At 43.0% G+C, this 16814-nt stretch overlaps 1 protein-coding gene across 2 annotated transcripts in view; it reads left to right on the top strand.

The window, feature by feature from the left end:
- Positions 1-16814, top strand: part of ESYT1 (extended synaptotagmin 1) — a 71089-nt gene that overhangs the window by 1369 nt on the left and 52906 nt on the right. The window contains exon 1 of one of the 2 annotated variants that reach the window (XM_061614744.1): positions 5535-6023. The exons of the other annotated variant lie outside the window; for it this stretch is intronic. Within the exon in view, the coding sequence (XP_061470728.1) occupies positions 5661-6023 (363 nt within the window). The 5' untranslated portion in view covers positions 5535-5660. Of the gene's footprint in view, positions 1-5534; positions 6024-16814 lie in introns of those variants that run through there. 2 annotated transcript variants of the gene reach the window in all.

Genomic DNA, 16814 nt, shown 5'->3' with positions numbered 1-16814 from the left:
CATACACTGCTGATTCTGTTCAGTAATATACCTTAGCAGGCACTACTGTTGTGCCATTTTCTATATGAACCTGCATACCCAGATCAATGCTTTTGAAGATAAAGTGGTTATTAGAAAAGAAGGTTAGGGTACACATTTCAAGCTCAGTTATTACAAATAAGGTATCTTGAGTCAGGTTATACTATAATGTAGGATAAAGACTGTTACATAACCTAGCCATATTGCAATTTAATTAATTTTATTTCAGCCTCATAATTTTTAACAAGGAAGGGAAGGTTTGTGAACAAAGAATCTTATACACGCCATCCATTACTATTGTCAGAGACAGGAGGAGGGATGCTAGTTTTAAGGAACGAATTTGCGCTTTCTCTATTGAGAAGGGATTTCCAGAAATGCCAACTAGTTTCAGCATAAGAATATTCTATTCCTTTTTAGATGTTGAGAGGAATGGAGACATATTCCTTTATCACACCTGTGCTTGCTGACGAATGGACAGTCAGCCTCTATATTACAAACTGTTTCAGAAATTAGTTGAAACATATGTTTTAGACTGCAACTCCCATCATCCCTGACCATTGGCCATGCAGGCAGGGGCTGATGGGACTTGTGAGTCCAATGACACCTGGACGGCCACAGCTTCCACACCCCTGCCTTAAATAAAGATGTAACAAATTAAGGCTGCAATCCAGTATAGGCTTACTTGGGAAACAAAACAAAAACACTATGAAAGATTACGACAAGATGCACACTGCCAAAGTATTACAAGAGAAGGAAAAACTTATTCAGTAATTTATACAAACTTGTGCTCTGAATTTACTTCTTGTAGCATTCATTCTAACTTCAGAGGTACATTTGGTGGACCCCAGGTGCACTTTTCGTTGTGTAATTTACACATAAGCAGACCCACAGAGATATGATTCTAGGACATTTTCACAAATTTTAACCAGTACAATGTATTCAAATTTCAGCTAGTTACCACTTACTTTTTTCCTTTTGGAAAAAACAACAACACTGGGGGTCCAAAAATACCCCAGCAAAAAGCCCCGAGGGCAAATGTCTGTCCCAGGCACACTTTTCATTATCTCATTTACACATGATTAAGCCTACAGGGTTATCCTTCTAGGACATTGTCACCCATATAGCCTCTCTAAATTTCAGTCAGTTACCACTTACTGTTTTCCTTCTAGAAACAAAAAAACACTGGGGTCCAAAAATACCCCAAAAATTGTGTTGTTTACTCAATATACATGAGGAAGGGGCCAGCTCAGAAAAATTCTATCTGCTGTGAATAAATGGGTTTTGGCTCAAGTTACATTGGCACTGTCAAGCACATCTGTGCTGACAATACAGAAAAAAATGGTCTCTCGGGGACAACGTTACCTCATCCTTCTGTTGGAAATTTCCTTGAGGTACAAATATACCCCAAAGACAGCCAGTGTGATTTTTTTTGTTTGCCCAGTCTGGGTGAAATTAAAGAGTGTAGTTGTTTGTCTCTGGGTGGGTTTACCACTTTTTAAATACACCCACCACAGTTAAAAAGTTTGATTATTTCCAGTCTTGTAACATTCTAATCTACGTGAATGATTGCAAGAGCTAGAAGATGCCCATTTCTCTCCTGCAAATGCTGCAGAAGTGGTGAGGAATGGGATAGTAACTTTAATTTAATATATATATGTAAATTAGAAACCTGGATTTTTTAAAAAAGAGATACAGCTTTGGCAATACTCTCATTTTCAGTGGCAAGAATATTTGATGATGCCTTCAGTGAGTGGCATAATTAATGGAGCTTTTTTAATATTGTAAAAGTGTTCTGGAAATGTATGCTAGATAAATGGCAAAATGGTTAAGTCAAGATTGCCAGTTGTATATTAAAAAGCTTTTTTGCTCGTCCCGTGGTATCTCCTTATCAAGTAAGTGCAGGATGTCTCGTCTGGTCACAGCTACTCTGTTCCCAAAAATGCTTCTAACAAGATAGCCTATGAGAAATTTAATTAATTAATGAAAGAAGAAAAAAAGGTTTGTCCTGCCATGAGCCAAAGTACTGTAATGGGAACTGCTGAATTGAAATTATGGAATTTACTACAATAATTGGAAGTAGAATTTGTGTAAGCAAAAACCCCCAGGAAGGGCTCCAATACCAATTCTAGTGGCACCTTACTTTGATCACTGTTTGTAATCAGTTGGCATCTGGCTGACCACTGGATGCTGGACTGGATGGGCTATTGGCCTGATCCAGCAAGCTTTTCTTATGAACCAAACCAATGGCCCAGCCAACCTTATCCCTTTTCAGTATCTTTGAAATGAAACATTCCTGTCTTTGAATTTTTCAGTTAAATTCTCAATGCAGTCATCCATATTCTATACATCTAGGGTTGGATACTCAAGCTTCTTCTGCTTTTGTATTTTCAGTATTGCCTCGCCGTTATTATGTGGGTTATTATGTCAGTATTTCATATTGCAGTATATTATGTGCTGATTCAGTGATCTTCAGATTTATGTTTAGGAGTATAATCCTTGTCATAGAATGGACAGGAGGTGAGGGCCTTGACATGAAATCTTCTCCCACAGAAGCAGCATTTTGATTTGGCATTGTGTCCAGTGATGACAATAGACATTGACTCCTCTCTGTTCCACAAAACTCATGGGGCTTCTCCAGACTGGCGGGTTTTTTCCACGTGTATTCTGCAACATGTAATTGAAACAATAATAGTGCATTAGTGATGGATTTATACTGGACCATCCACGCATCATTCTACTTTATTCACTTTATTCTGCACTGGTTCCCCAATGTTACTGTATGGAGGGGCACCCTTGCACTATAGTGCAACAAAAGTGGGGCAAAACAACAGCCACCCTGGAACATTTGTGGTATGAAAAGCTACATGATTTCAGCAGGACGTTTCAGGACATGCACTGACTCGAAATGAAGAAGCATGTCTTCCCCTAACATTTGCAGGAACATACAGTAGAAAGTGGGGTTACTTTTATAACCTCCCCATCCCATCATAAGCACAAATCATAATGAATGCACATTTAAAAAGATGTGTGGAAAAGCCCATAGTAATGGGGTAAGAGTCATGTAAAGATGAAGAGTCATCCCAAAGGATATTGCTGGATCAGGTCTAAAGAATGGCATCAGAGGTTATTTCTGAAAAGAAAAATGCAGAGGTTCAAGCTTGTTTTGGAAAGTTATGCCTTTGCTGTCAATGCCCCCTTTTCTAATATTTGTGGCCTGCTCATGCTGACATGATAGCAAGGAAAAGCAAGTATTTATATGTTCAGATACATGGTTTATTATCAGTGCTTCCTGAGCAGAGCGGGAAGATGTGCTACAAATCCTCGCTGATGATTAAAGACTGTCTTTGATATCTATAATACAGTGCTTCAAGGACTCAAATTCACCAGCCTTGGGAATTCAACTATGTAGACGTTGTGTGTGTGTGTGTGTTTCAGTAAGTAGCAGACAAGTGGAGAAGTGACATGGTTGTTGGTGTGGGGGTAGTGGGAAAGAGGGGGAAATGTACCCAGAGTTGCAACTTGCAAATAAGATAAAGCTAGCACTGCTTGCTTAATAAAAACAAAATTGTTACTATTTTTTTTTCTAATTTCACACTCAGCCCTTGAACTTGCAGCTGGTCTATGAATTCACCAGGGTTAAGGATACCAGTCAACAGGACAATGGGATTTTACTATTAACATTTTCTCAATGTTTCTCTTGGCATGTTATCAATGTAGAAAGCTGAGAAGCCACACCAAAGGGGGTAAATGTAAAGCATTACTGGATTGGAATATATACTTTGCCATTGATAGTTTTGAACATTTAAAATATGTTTACTGAGATTTAAAACTGAATATGTTTATTTTATTGATTTTTAAAACAATATTTATATACTACTACCCAATAATGAAGATTCTCTGATTGGTTTACAGAATTGCACTTTAAATCAAGACTGTTGATTTAACATGTTGATGTTGCTGAATTATCATCAGACTTAACAAGTGTTGTATAAAGGGAGAGGTCCTCTGACTTTACAGACGGGGTATTCTAGAGGTTCCAGGTCATGCTTAGTGTTTTAGTTCAAAACTGAATGAGAATTGTACCAGTATTATGCCAATATAACAGATGGGCTACTTAGAGCATACTTCTAAAATCTTTACAGATATAGAATTGTCTTCATGAACCAAGAGGGAACAGTAAGGTTGGGACCTGGGAATGATTGTTTACTGCAGGTGTAGGGAAACTTTGGCCCTCAGGATGTTGCTGAACTACAATTCCCATCAGTAGCAAGAATGGCTGATGGCCAGGGATGATGGGAATTGTAGTTTAGCAATATCTGGAGGGCCAAAGGTTCCCCACAACTGGTCTAGTGGTGAAAATGAGTGGTGAAAATGAGTCTAGTGGTGAAAATGAGTCTAGTGGTGAAAGTGTGACAAGGCTTTATAAGTGTGATATACTTTATGGATAGTCTATATATTTAGGCGTTTAAAAAAATTGATATAAAATAAGTACATTTGTGTTAATACACTAAAACTCATGTAGTGTTGAGGAAAACACAGTATAAAAAACCTATTTAGACATTTCTTTTCTCTTAAACTATTTAAGAGAAAACCCCTATTTTCTTCTCATATAAATCCAGAAAGGGAAAGATAGTGCTGATTAATTACTAATAAGAGAGAAGGGAAGACTCAGTCCTGTCTAGAAGGCTTGTCACGCGAAGTGAGAGAAGTGTAAAGGCGGACGGTGGTTTCTAGAATCAACAGCAGGGGAAATGAATTCTGCCCAATGTCGGTGTGTTGGAACAACTCAGGGTTAGTGCCCTCCAGATGTTGGATTATGACATCCCTGACAGTGGTCATGCTGGCTAGGACTGATGGGAGCTGGAGTCCAGCAACATCTGAAGGGCATCACGATGTTTACCCATATTGTAACATATTACAAAAGCCACCTCTCTTGCTGCTGTATTTGTATACTGATGTTGTTTTGATTCGCAGAGTTTGTGAAGATTCCTGGAAATCTGTGTACCTTTCCGGTTTCCGGGGAGGGGGAATGGGCGGGAAGAAGGGAGGAAGCCTTGTACTTTGGCATACGCTTGAATACTTGCTTTTTTAAAATTGTTGAATAAAAAGCAAAGAACACCGCAGATCGTCAGCTCAAACTGTGCCCTGAAGCTACGAACACAGAAGGGATGCAAAGAGCGCCACTCCTCTCTCCCCGCCCACTCAAGAGCCAATTGACCAGTCCAAGAAAGAGGAGGTCAATTATTTGTCTGCGGGGCTGTACTTGCCTTGATAGTACCCAATTTAGAACAAACGAGCGACGCAGAAGAAGAAGAAGAAGGGAGGCAAGGCTTTGGCTCTTGCTTAGTTTCCTTCTCTTGGAGGTAGCTGCCCAATCAGAACGGTAGGGGCGCGGCTTTGATGGTTTTTCCGGCTCCTCCTCCTTGTGTCTTGTCCAATCAAAGAACGCGGTGGCCCGCCTTGTTTCACTCTTAGCTCCACCCTTGGAACCTCCTCTTCCAATCAGCTGCTGGATAGAGACAGTGCTTCAGTCATGCAGTGCCTATTAGTTCCATGACTGCAACAACCGCGGGAGCTTGGGAGTATCTTAGCCGCAGTGTGAGGCTTGTGGTTCCTGTTGTCCAGTCTGTCCCGGGAGCGCTATGGAGAGGGCCCCGGAGCAAGAAACTGTGGCGCCGGGCCCGAGTCCGGAGGTCTCCTCTAGCTCGACCTCTACCTCTGGCTCGCGTTTGCCGGGGGGCATCGGCTCTGCAGAAGCCCGGGCGGCCCTGGGCGCCATCGGGCGGCGACTGCTGTGGCTGCTCCCGGTGTATCTGGCGGGTCGGGCGGGGCTCAGCCTGGGCTTCGTGGTGGCCGGCGTGGCCCTTTACATGGGGTGGCGGGGCCGGCGGCTGAGCAAAGAACGATCGCTGCGGGAGGCTGGATTGTTTTTGGGTAACGAAGAGGCTGCGGTGAGCGCCACCCGACTGGGCCGAAGTCTGGGTCAGAGCGAGCTGCCCGCCTGGGTAAGAGCGATGCCCCTTTTCTTCTCTCCCCAATTTTAGCTGCATTTAAGTGGAGTCGCTGCCTAATAGGATGCGCCATGATCCTCATGGGTTCCTGTAATACTGCCAGGGTTAGGAGGTCCTTTGGGGGGAGGGAGGATGCAGCTAATTCAGCCGCGAGTTTTTGGCACACAGGACTTGATGCATCGCCACATACACAAGTCCTCTGACACTGGATGCTCTCATCTGGAATGTTTACGCGTTCCTGGTTTCACATGCATGATTTCTTACGTGGATTTCAACTTCCTGCTCCTGCAAATCTTATTTTGGAAGGGATGGTTCGACAAACCTTTGGCCACTTTTTAAAAACCCAGTTTCAAAGAGATACAGTTTTTACGGCTGAAGTGATGATCCAATATAGCCAATAAAAGTATGCAAAAGTTACTTGCCCACTAAAATATTGGTTCGGTTTGCCTGCCTTACCACACATTCCTGTGCCAACCTCCCATTCCCCCCCCCCCAAAAAAGATTGACTTTGTAAATCTTCCCTGCCTGGTCACTTGGGGACAGTTTATTTAGTACATTTATGTTGCTGCATTTCTTCCATTATGGAACTCGTGCATTCTGGCACTGCCTAGACCGGCTTAGTTTGAGCAAAACATGTATCATGTCCCCTTGGGTTCAGACTATGCTCTGGAAAGTTTCTTCTTGCCACAATCAATCAAACAAGTGTCTGTTAACCTGCTTGAAGTGATCTTGAGTATACAGTATTATACTCGTTTCTTTTGGCTCTTAACTCTATGTCCTTTCCGTTCCTTGGGTTCCCTCTGGATGCTCTAACCTTGGCTGTGGGAAACAAAATATCTGTGGATGAATCTCCTTGCTTCTATTAGTGTCCCAGGTTTTTTCCTTCCCCCTTCTTTTCCTTCTTGGCAGAGTAAGTGGGGAAACCATTAGCCTCAGGCTGTCCTGTCTGTCAAATCAGGATAATACTGACCTACCTTACAGGGCTGTTGAAAGGGTTGCAGTGGGATTGTGTATGCCGAGCGCTCTGAACAACAGAACTGCGTTATATAAATGCTTGATCAATAGCAGCAAGCCTTTGGCCTTTATTCCATACTTACGCCTCTGCTATCCCTCCAGCTACCTTGTCTGGAAGGGTGTCTGCAGCCATCCTGTGACTTTCCATGCATCACTGCATAAGGGAAGAAATGAAACTACAAACGAACTAAGCGGAAGGCATGTCAAGCAAATCCTCATCAGGACTGTCTTCCATCTGGAAACCTATGTCCTCTCTGTGGGAGGCTGTGTGGATCCAGGATTGGCCTCCATAGTCACTCACGGACCCACCCTTACAGACCTTACCTTGGAAGACAATCTTACTTGGCCACGAGTGATTGCCAATGAAAAAAAATGGCTTGGGGAAACACATCCTCTTGAAAACAGTTGCTGCGTTTAGCACCCTCCCTGATTTGCAACTGTTCATGCCCTCTTGATATCTTTTCCTGCTTCTATCTCTGAAGCTCCCCTGTTGCATCTAAAACTCTTTTGATACATGATTTTATATTCTGCTTCCATATGTTGCTCTCCCTACAACTTCCTTCCAGGACCCCCACCCCCGCTTGAGGGAAGCCTATTTGACTTTCCTGCTTTGTCTTCCATCTCTTTGCAGTGCTTCCTGCAGCCTGTATGCTGTTTCCCGCCCTCCCACACACCTCCTATCACTAGCTCATATGCAGATCTTTGCATCATCTTGTGCCCCTTGCCTGTCTTGTTCTTTTTCTCTGTTCTCCCTGTACATAAATACTGGAGAACAATTGAAGAAGTGACCCAGTCAGGGACAGGGAAGGAATAAAACAGCAGGCATGTAGCTTTTGGGGGGGGCTTAAATCTCTCTTTGCTGTGGCAACATTATTTCACCTCTTGAAGCCTTACAAGGAGGAGTGCATCTCTCTGCACCCTCAAAACACCCCAGCTAGCATTTATTTGGGTGTGATGATATAATGCTACCAACCCTGTGTCCAAAAGCAGAATGTCACGGTAGAACAGAAGACTGCCAATAGGGATGGAAACAGGCCATTGGTTAACTTTTGGAAGGAAAAGGACAATCCCTCCATTTTTAATGGGGCCCTTTGTTTTAAGCATTTCCCTGAGTGTAACCGTTTGCAGATTCAAAGAACCTGAGTCTTTGGAAACTGAGGATAGTATCTTTCAGCTCTCAGCTCTGTGATTTGGCTTTTAGTATCCTAATCTAAAGTGAGTTCAGAGGTTATAATTTTCCACTTGATAATTGCTGCTGATATGTGATAATGTGGCTGTGCAAAGCTGGTATTGACATTGCATCTCTTACGGGATAGAATGTTGTCTCTTCAGGCAGTTAGTGAACATTGGGAGACAATGATGGAATGTGATAACTTGCCTCTGCTCTTGCTGTCAAATGGAACATGTGAACTTGCCCTTGGTTAAATGGAGCCTGAAGCCTGTGCAAATGTTGCAAGATTTGTTAACTTAGAAGTGGTCAGAGCTTGAAAGTTCCAATCTGACCACTTCTGAGTTAACTGAACCAGCAATAGTTAGGGTGGCAGTGTCCTCCGTTGCTCTTATCAGTTATTCTAGTGGAATTGTAGCCCACGTTGTGAGAAAACCTGAGCCTCTGTTATGCCTGTTAATGGAAAAAAGACCTGCAAATGGCTTGTGCATTTTTCAGGGGAAGTGCTTTAGCTTTCTTTCTCTCTGATATTTTTTTCGAGAGGTGAGAGAGATGATTGTATCAGACGTGAACCTTTGCACCAAATAGGAGGCAACCAGCTTGGATTCTAAGTGCTTAAACTTGGTTTATTTAGTGGCAGGGAGTGGGGGCCGCTCTTGTTTGTTATGAACTATAAGGCTGGTCATACAATGAGCTGCCACTTCAGTAGCTGTAGACAGAGTTCTCATCAACATTTCATCTGGGTGACAAGCCTCTCTGCAGAGATGACAGCATCTGCCTCTGATGGATCTTCTGAGCTGGGATTAGCACTGGCCTGTCCAATATGGCCCACTTGGCTGCATTCTAAACCCACCTCTCCCTTGTCCAAGATTAAGCCACGAGGCTATATGTTGTTGCACTTTACTGCAGAACCTGAAGAGTAGTAGTGAGATTTGCTGGTATATCACATGAAACAACATTTCATTTAATGCTTAAGGCTCCTAAAATGTTCACCTAAAGCTGTGTATCTGCATGACTTCCTGCTCTGGAGATGCCTCCTTCCAATCACTCTCTGCTGGGAGTGAGCAGTTCTGTCACATTTCTGCAGTATCATCCAATGCAAAGCTTCAGTAGAATTACCTATGTTTTGTCTGCCCACCCCCCTACAGTGAAGGCTGTCTATTATGTATTTGCATGAGTCACTGCTATGGGCTTTCTTGCTTCCAATGAGGTGGCATATCCAGTGGGTATGCTTCCCCAGGGGCAGGTGGTTCTTACATTTTACATTGTAAAAGCAAACCTTTTCATCTGCGAGCATGGAACAGTGCCTCCAATTTTAATTCAGTAAAAAAATAGTCTTAGCTATCAGAGATTTAGAAAATGTTTAGATTGTCCTAAATGGCCTTTGCATCAGAGTTGGACATTTTAAGGGAACAGTTTTTGAGTGTTATAGCCTGACAGATTGCTTGGGATGATATCTAAAAACAGTAATATGCAAAGCGTGTATATTAAGACCATGAGAGCTTTGCAAGCAAGTCCCCAAAAGTTGTCTGCCCTTTTATACACATATTAGTCAGCTGTTTGTGGCACAGAACAGTCTGAAAGGATATACAAGGGGCCAACTCTTGCAAGTTCATGAAAACCTCTCTGCCAAATTACTTGGAGGTTATTTTTGTCACAGGTAACCAAGCACATAGCAGTTATCAAGCCTGATATCTAGCAAGGCTAGCAGTTTGGATGTCTGTATAAGCGGACCCAAAAGTCTCATAATATAGGAAAGAGGGCCCCAGTCTCTGTGGCACAGGCTGTCTCGGCAGGCCTAATGGCAATGGCATTTGTGGAATGCTTCTGTCTGACTCACTACCCACTCCGTTTTCTCCAATACAGGAAATGCTGTTGTTTCTGTTCATTTTACAGCCACACAGTTAAGATCAGTGGGTGTAACGTTTAGGGCAGGCAGTTGAAGGGAGCTTCTAAATATAGAACGTCTGGCATCTTCCTACCGGTTTTTGAATACCTCTGAGCTAGATGGTGCAGATGGTAGCTTAGCTTTAAAAAGAAAAGAATTACACTTCCGAGTTATTGAAAGCTGTGTAGCTAGTGTACCATTAGACAAACCCTATGAACATGATGTACCCACATCCTGCTATATAGTCAGGTCTTGGAGTTATTTGACTAAGGACCATGCCTACCACATTTTAGGGTCTCATTGTGACATGTGCTGTGCATACAGAGCCTACCCCTCCCTCCCCAGTAGAAATAGGGCATTGTACAGCTTCCTTTGCATGGGTAGAATGTCTCAGGGCACCTGGAACAATGGGTTACAAGTCTTGGAAATTATAACAGTCTCTATAGCACCCAGGGTAAAGGAGCCAGTTTGGTGTAGTAGTGTTAGAGTGTTGGACTAGGTCCTGGGAGACCAGGGTTCAAATCCCCACTGTGTCATGCACCTTACTAATGAATATTAAGCCAGTCACTCTCTATCAGCCTAACCTACCTCACAGTTGTTGGGAGGACAAAATGGGTGGGGAGAGAATCATGTATGCCACTTTCAGCTTCTTGGTGGAAAGGTGGGATATAAATATAATAAAAGATCAAATAACATAATTTGATGAAGCATTCCTATAATGTCATTAAGACATACTGAAAGCTTTCTTTACAATAGAAGAAAGAGAAGCTTTGTGTGGCTTTCTGAGTGAAGTCTCTGGGGGAAAAAGCCGATTTCTTCCTGCTGCATCAAAGTGGACTGAGTCAAGCATCTGTTTCTGGTGCATCTCCAGTACTTGCGGTAGTGACCAGCACAAGTGATTGATCACAGACTCCGAGCTGCAGGAATAGTTCATCATGTGACTTCTAGCTTCTTTCTGCTATCACATTACAGTGTGCCCTATCCTGAGACACCTTAGTGAGTTCTCCTTAAGTGGCTTGTCCAGAACAATGTTGGCAGTTGATTCAGGAGCTGAGAGCTGACGTTTGATGTCCTGAATCCCAGCCAGGTTTGTTAACCTCAAAAGCCACCTGGGTATTCAGCTCATTTTCTTCATTTTGGAGAGCAAACAACATGACAAGTTCTTTGGTCCCAGAACAAGCCCAGCAGGTTTGGAAGCGGACCTGGGCAGTGCTTGCTTTCCCTCTCCTTACTCACTTAACATTTGTTTGAATAGTTTTAGGGCAGAGTTAAAAGGGGGGGGATCCAGTCTCTGTAAACCAATGCTTGCAATGTGCATTGTGCTTCCATCTATTTACATATGATTGCGTTCCCCCTCCCTACCACTGGTTGTCCCCATTTGGTGAGAAATTATTATACCAGTTATTTATTTAAATTATTTCTAGGCTGTTTCACGTTTCCAAAGGAATCTCTAAGCAGTTTACAATTTGTATTAAATAATCAAGTAGACAATTACAAGATATCAAAACAAAACACTACAAATGAGAATCAGATACAAACACAATAATCACATTTTAAAAGCAGCATAATTAACAACAAGAAAACAGAATATTTTCTTACACATTAAAAAAGAAAACATTATAAATAAAAATCAAGTACATAAATACAATAAAATTTCACATATAAACATCATTAATGGCTAAACATAATAGATGAAACAGAAGTCCCTGGTAGGATTAAGCATAATTTACAACTAGCTCATTCACTCACCTCCAATTAGGGCAATACCGTATCACACAAGCAGCAACCTAACCTGCCTCCTACCCCGGTGGGCCCACGCTCTATACCGGTTCAGTCTCTCATGCTGAGTTATATTAAGCAATTTTAGAACACTCTTCAGTGTTCTAAATCAGAAGAAGGCTAGGACTGGGGAGGGCCGCTATGAGAGAACTAGAAAAGGTCCTCAAATGCAAAGATGTATCACTGAACACTAAAGTCAGGATCATTCAGACCATGGTATTTCCGATCTCTATGTATGGATGTGAAAGTTGAACAGTGAAAAAAGCGATAAGAGAAAAATCAACTCATTTGAATTGTGGTGTTGGAGGAGAGCTTTGCGGATACCATGGACTCCAAAAAAGACAAATAATTGGGTGTTAGAACAAATTAAACCAGAACTATCACTGGAAGCTAAAATGATGAAACTGAGGTTATCATACTTTGGACGCATCATGAGAAGACATGCTTCACTAGAAAAGACGATAATGCTGAGAAAAACAGAAGGGAGTAGAAAAAGAGGAAGGCCAAACAAGAGATGGATTGATTCCATAAAGGAAGCCACAGAGCTGAACTTACAAGATTTGAACAGGGTGGTTCATGACAGATGCTTTTGGAGGTCACTGATTCATAGGGTCGCCATAAGTCATAATCGACTTGAAGGCACATAAAACAACAACGCCGCTCTTGTCCTAACGGCTCCTTCTGTTCATGAAAGTACTTTTGATCCAGTAGAGGTTTCCACTAATGGAAAGGGTGGAGGTTCCTCTTTCCCTCTGCAGCCCCTGTCACCTCTCCCCCACCCCAAATGTACTCTGGAGTATTGATGGCTCCTAGAACACCATGGGAGATGAGGGTGGGGTTGAAGGTGTAACTGGTGAAATTGCTCCTCCCCCTTCCATGAGTAATGCCTCTGTTTGGTCAAAAGCCCTTCTGCAATGCCAAACTCTCATCAGAAAGTTTAGGATTGTTCTTATCTGTGGTGAGTTTGGGGAGAGGGAAAGAGAAATTACTGCATACGAGTCTATTCCTGGGTTCTGCTTAGTAAGTAGAATCATAGAATAGTAGAGTTGGAAGGGGCCTATAAGGCCATCAAGTCCAGCCCCCTGCTCAATGCAGGAATCTAAATCAAAGCGTTCCCGACAGATGGCTGTCCAGCTGCCTCTTGAATGCCTCAAGTGTCAGAGAGCCCACTACCTCCCTATGTAAGTGGTTCCATTGTCATATGACTCTTAACAGTTAGGAAGTTTTTCATGATGTTCAGATGAAATCTGGCTTCCTGCAACTCATTATTCCATATCCTGCACTCTGGGACGATCAAGAAGAGATCCTGGCCCTCCCCTGTGTGGCAACATTTCATGTACTTGAAGAGTGCTATCATATCTCCCCTCAGTCTTCTCTTCTCCAGGCTAAACATGCCCAGTTCTTTCAGTCACTCATAGGGCTTTGTTTCAAGTCCCCTGATCATCCTTGTTGCCCTCCTCTGAACCTGTTCCAGTTTGTCTGCATCCTTCTTGAAGTGCGAAGGGCAGAACTGGACGCAGTACTCAAGATGAGGCCTAACCAGCGCTGAATAGAGGGAAACTAATACTTCATGCGATCTGGAAACTATACTTCTGTTAATGCAGCCTAATATAGCATTTGCCTTTTTTGCAGCCACATCGCACTGTTGGCTCATATTCAGCTTGTGATCATCGACAATTCCAAGATCCTTCTCACATGCCGTATTGCTGAGCCAAGTATCCCCCATCTTATAACTCTGCATTTGGTTTCTTTTTCCTAGGTGCAGAACTTTGCATTTATGCCTGTTGAATTTCATTCTGTTTTCAGCCCAATGCTCCAGCCTATCAAGGTCCTTTTGAATTTTGTTTCTGTATTCTACGGTATTAGCTGTGCCCCCCCCAATTTTGTATCATCTGCAAATTTGATAAGCATACTCTGAACCTCCTCATCCAAGTTGTTCATAAAAATGTTGAAGAGCACTGGGCCCTGGACTGAGCCCTGTGGTACCCCACTTGTTACTTCTGCCCAGTTTGAGAAGGAACCATTGATAAGCACTCTTTGAGTATGATTCTGGATCCATCTGTGGATCCATCTGTTAGTTGTTCCATCCTGCTCACATTTAGCTAGCTTGCTAATTAGAATATCATGGGGCACTTTGTTAAAAGCTTTGCTGAAGTCGAGATATATATTGATATATATCTTTTCAAGCATTCCCACAGTCTACAAGGGAGGTTACCTGATCAAAAAATGAGATAAGATTAGTTTGGCAGGATTTGTTCTTCATAAATCTATGTTGGCTCCTAGTAATCACTGCATTGTTTTCACGGTGCTTACAGATTGACTGCTGATAAACTGTTCCAGAGTTTTTCCAGGGATTGATGTTAGGCTGGCTGGTCTGTAGTTCCCCGTTTCTTCCTCTTTGCCCTTTCTGAAGATAGGGACATTAGCTCTCCTCCAGTCCTCTGGCACTTCATCAGTCCTCTATGATTTCGCAAAGATAATAGACAGCGGTTCTGAGAGTTCTTCAGCCAGTTCCTTCAATACTCTAGGATGCAGTTTATTGGGCCCTGCCGATTTATTGGGCCCTGCCGAAGTACTACAGCATTGTCTTTTAAAACAGTATTCTGAGGAACCCTGAAGTTTTTGAAAGCTTATTGTGGCTTCCTCAGTGAAAAGATAATTAATGGACAAACTTCCCTGAAAAACAGCCTGTCCAGCACTGTCAATTTACCTCTTAGAGTATGCAGCCATAGGGGCTGCATTGTAGGGCACACACTCCATTCTTAACAGGTGTCTAAAAAGTCTGGCCAGTGAACTGAATGTACTCCCCTGCCCTGAAAAAAACATGAAATCCCAAGTGTTAAGATTCAGCCTAGCCACTTTTCTGGAATATTGTTTTTCTATGAGCAAATTGCTTTTATTTTATGGGGCAGCATTTAAGAGAGCAGATGCCCGTCTGCAGTTTGAGGTGGTACAATCTATTTGATTCTCTGCACATATAAACTATATCTTGTTAGACCTCTGCCTCCTGAGTGCACAGCAGCTGCTTTTTCCTGCATGTCACTTAGATTTAGCGGATGGGCCATAGCTCAGTGGCAGAGCAAATGCCTCACATGTAGAAGGTCCTCACTTCAATAACTGGCATCCCCAGGCAGGACCGGGGAAGACTCCTGCTTGAAATCTGAAGATCCACTGCCAATCAGTGTAAAGGCAGATTTAACCAAATGAAGCAATGGTCTGACTTGATATCAAAAGACATCTGCTATGTTCCTATTTCCTATGTGTGTTTTCTCTCTGTCTCTGTGGTGTTCTTTACACATATGCCATTTACATATGCATATGAGTGTAGTCTTTAAATAGCTGCTCACCTATAGTGATTAAGACTTGCTTCCAGCCAACGAGGCAGAGAAGCTTTGTAGAAAGTGTTAAATAAATAACTAAAACCTGTTTTTTCAAGAGACAAATAGCTAACAGAAATGTGTGGGCACGGGACCGAGTGAGAACATTCTGTGAGCTACCAACATTTTTTGATGCATTTGCCTGAGTGCTGGAATATTGTCCTCATCTCTGTTGCTGCTACCCATTTACTCGCCTCATCCTTGTGGGCCCATATCTGCCCTACTATACTGAGGGAGAGAACAAGGGGGGGAGAGAAGAGGCTGCTTCTCCTCTCCTCCTTGCTCCCTGTCACTCCTCACTTGCTTGAAGAAGGCAAATGAATAGGCAGCAACAGAAAGGAAAGTCAAGGGGACTCTGGCTGGTAGCACTGAGCCCGTTGCAGAAGACCAGGCCTCAGCAGATGCCTGACAATGCCAACTGCCTGAGGTTAGCCTTGTCTATAAGCTTCCATATCCCATTTCTCTCCAGAGCAACGGCAGAACCCAAAATCCAGTTTCTTCCCTACAACCCACCCAGACTGCTTTTGGCCCCCACATGATTCTTGAGAAATTCTAAAGTCTTCTGCTCTGTGAAGAGTTGGGAGCCCTCAGTGGCTCAAGTGGAAAGGAATCACCTGGCAGCTCAGCAAGATAAGAAGATTGGGAGAGGTTGGAGAGAGAGAAGGGCAGTTTTCAGAGCGCCTGGCTAATGTGCCTATTTCAATTAAACAAGAGGCAAAGGCTGAAAGCACACAGAGAAACAAGAATGGGAGGAAGGGCCATCTGTTTCTGAGAAAGGAAACTAAGCAACCCTCAAGCATAGCAAAAGCAAAGAGGATGGGCCAGAGCCAGGCACGGAGCCAAGGTAACATTTTAAAGCAAAGGCTGATTCTCCCTTGACTTATTGTACTTAGATAAACATACTGACATGCTGAATTCACACATGATGCTCTATCTAGCAGGGCTGTGGAGTCGGTACACACCTTCAACTCCGACTCCAACTCCGACTCCTCTATTTTTCTACTGTCCAACTCCGACTCCTCTATTTTTCTACTGTCCAACTCCGACTCCACCCAAAATTGCTTCTTGTCAATCAAAATTTATTTGGAAGTCGGAGTCGGTACATTTCTACCGACTCCGACTCCACCCAAAATTGCTCCCGACTCCGACTCCACGACTCCGACTCCACAGCCCTGCTATCTAGTACAAGAAGCACATGGATAAACATCCAGACCCATTCCTTTTCTCGTAACATGCATAAGTAGAGTTTCCACGGTGGATTTTAGGATCATTGAAATAATAAGCATTGACCTCCAAAAGCTTGCCACTTGAAAAAAGTAGAAAAGTTCAGGCACTTTTCTGCCAACAGATCTGCTTGCAGAGAGGCACTCCAGCCCAACATCTTAAACATCAAACTGGAACACTTATTCCTGAAAGAGTTCATACAGTAGAGATGAGGACATGGAGGGGAGCATTCCCTGAGGGAATCTTGCCCAAGTTACCTCTTCCCCATAAAACCTTGGAGGGCTTGTGAAAACATCATTGTCATCTATTACTAGTTTTGAGGGTGTGTTTTATAT

Source organism: Rhineura floridana, chromosome 3 (genome assembly GCF_030035675.1).
Source record: "Rhineura floridana isolate rRhiFlo1 chromosome 3, rRhiFlo1.hap2, whole genome shotgun sequence".
Classification (NCBI taxonomy): domain Eukaryota; kingdom Metazoa; phylum Chordata; class Lepidosauria; order Squamata; family Rhineuridae; genus Rhineura; species Rhineura floridana.
Note: the sequence above shows the minus strand (reverse complement) of the source record. Positions and strands in the feature narration are given on the sequence as shown.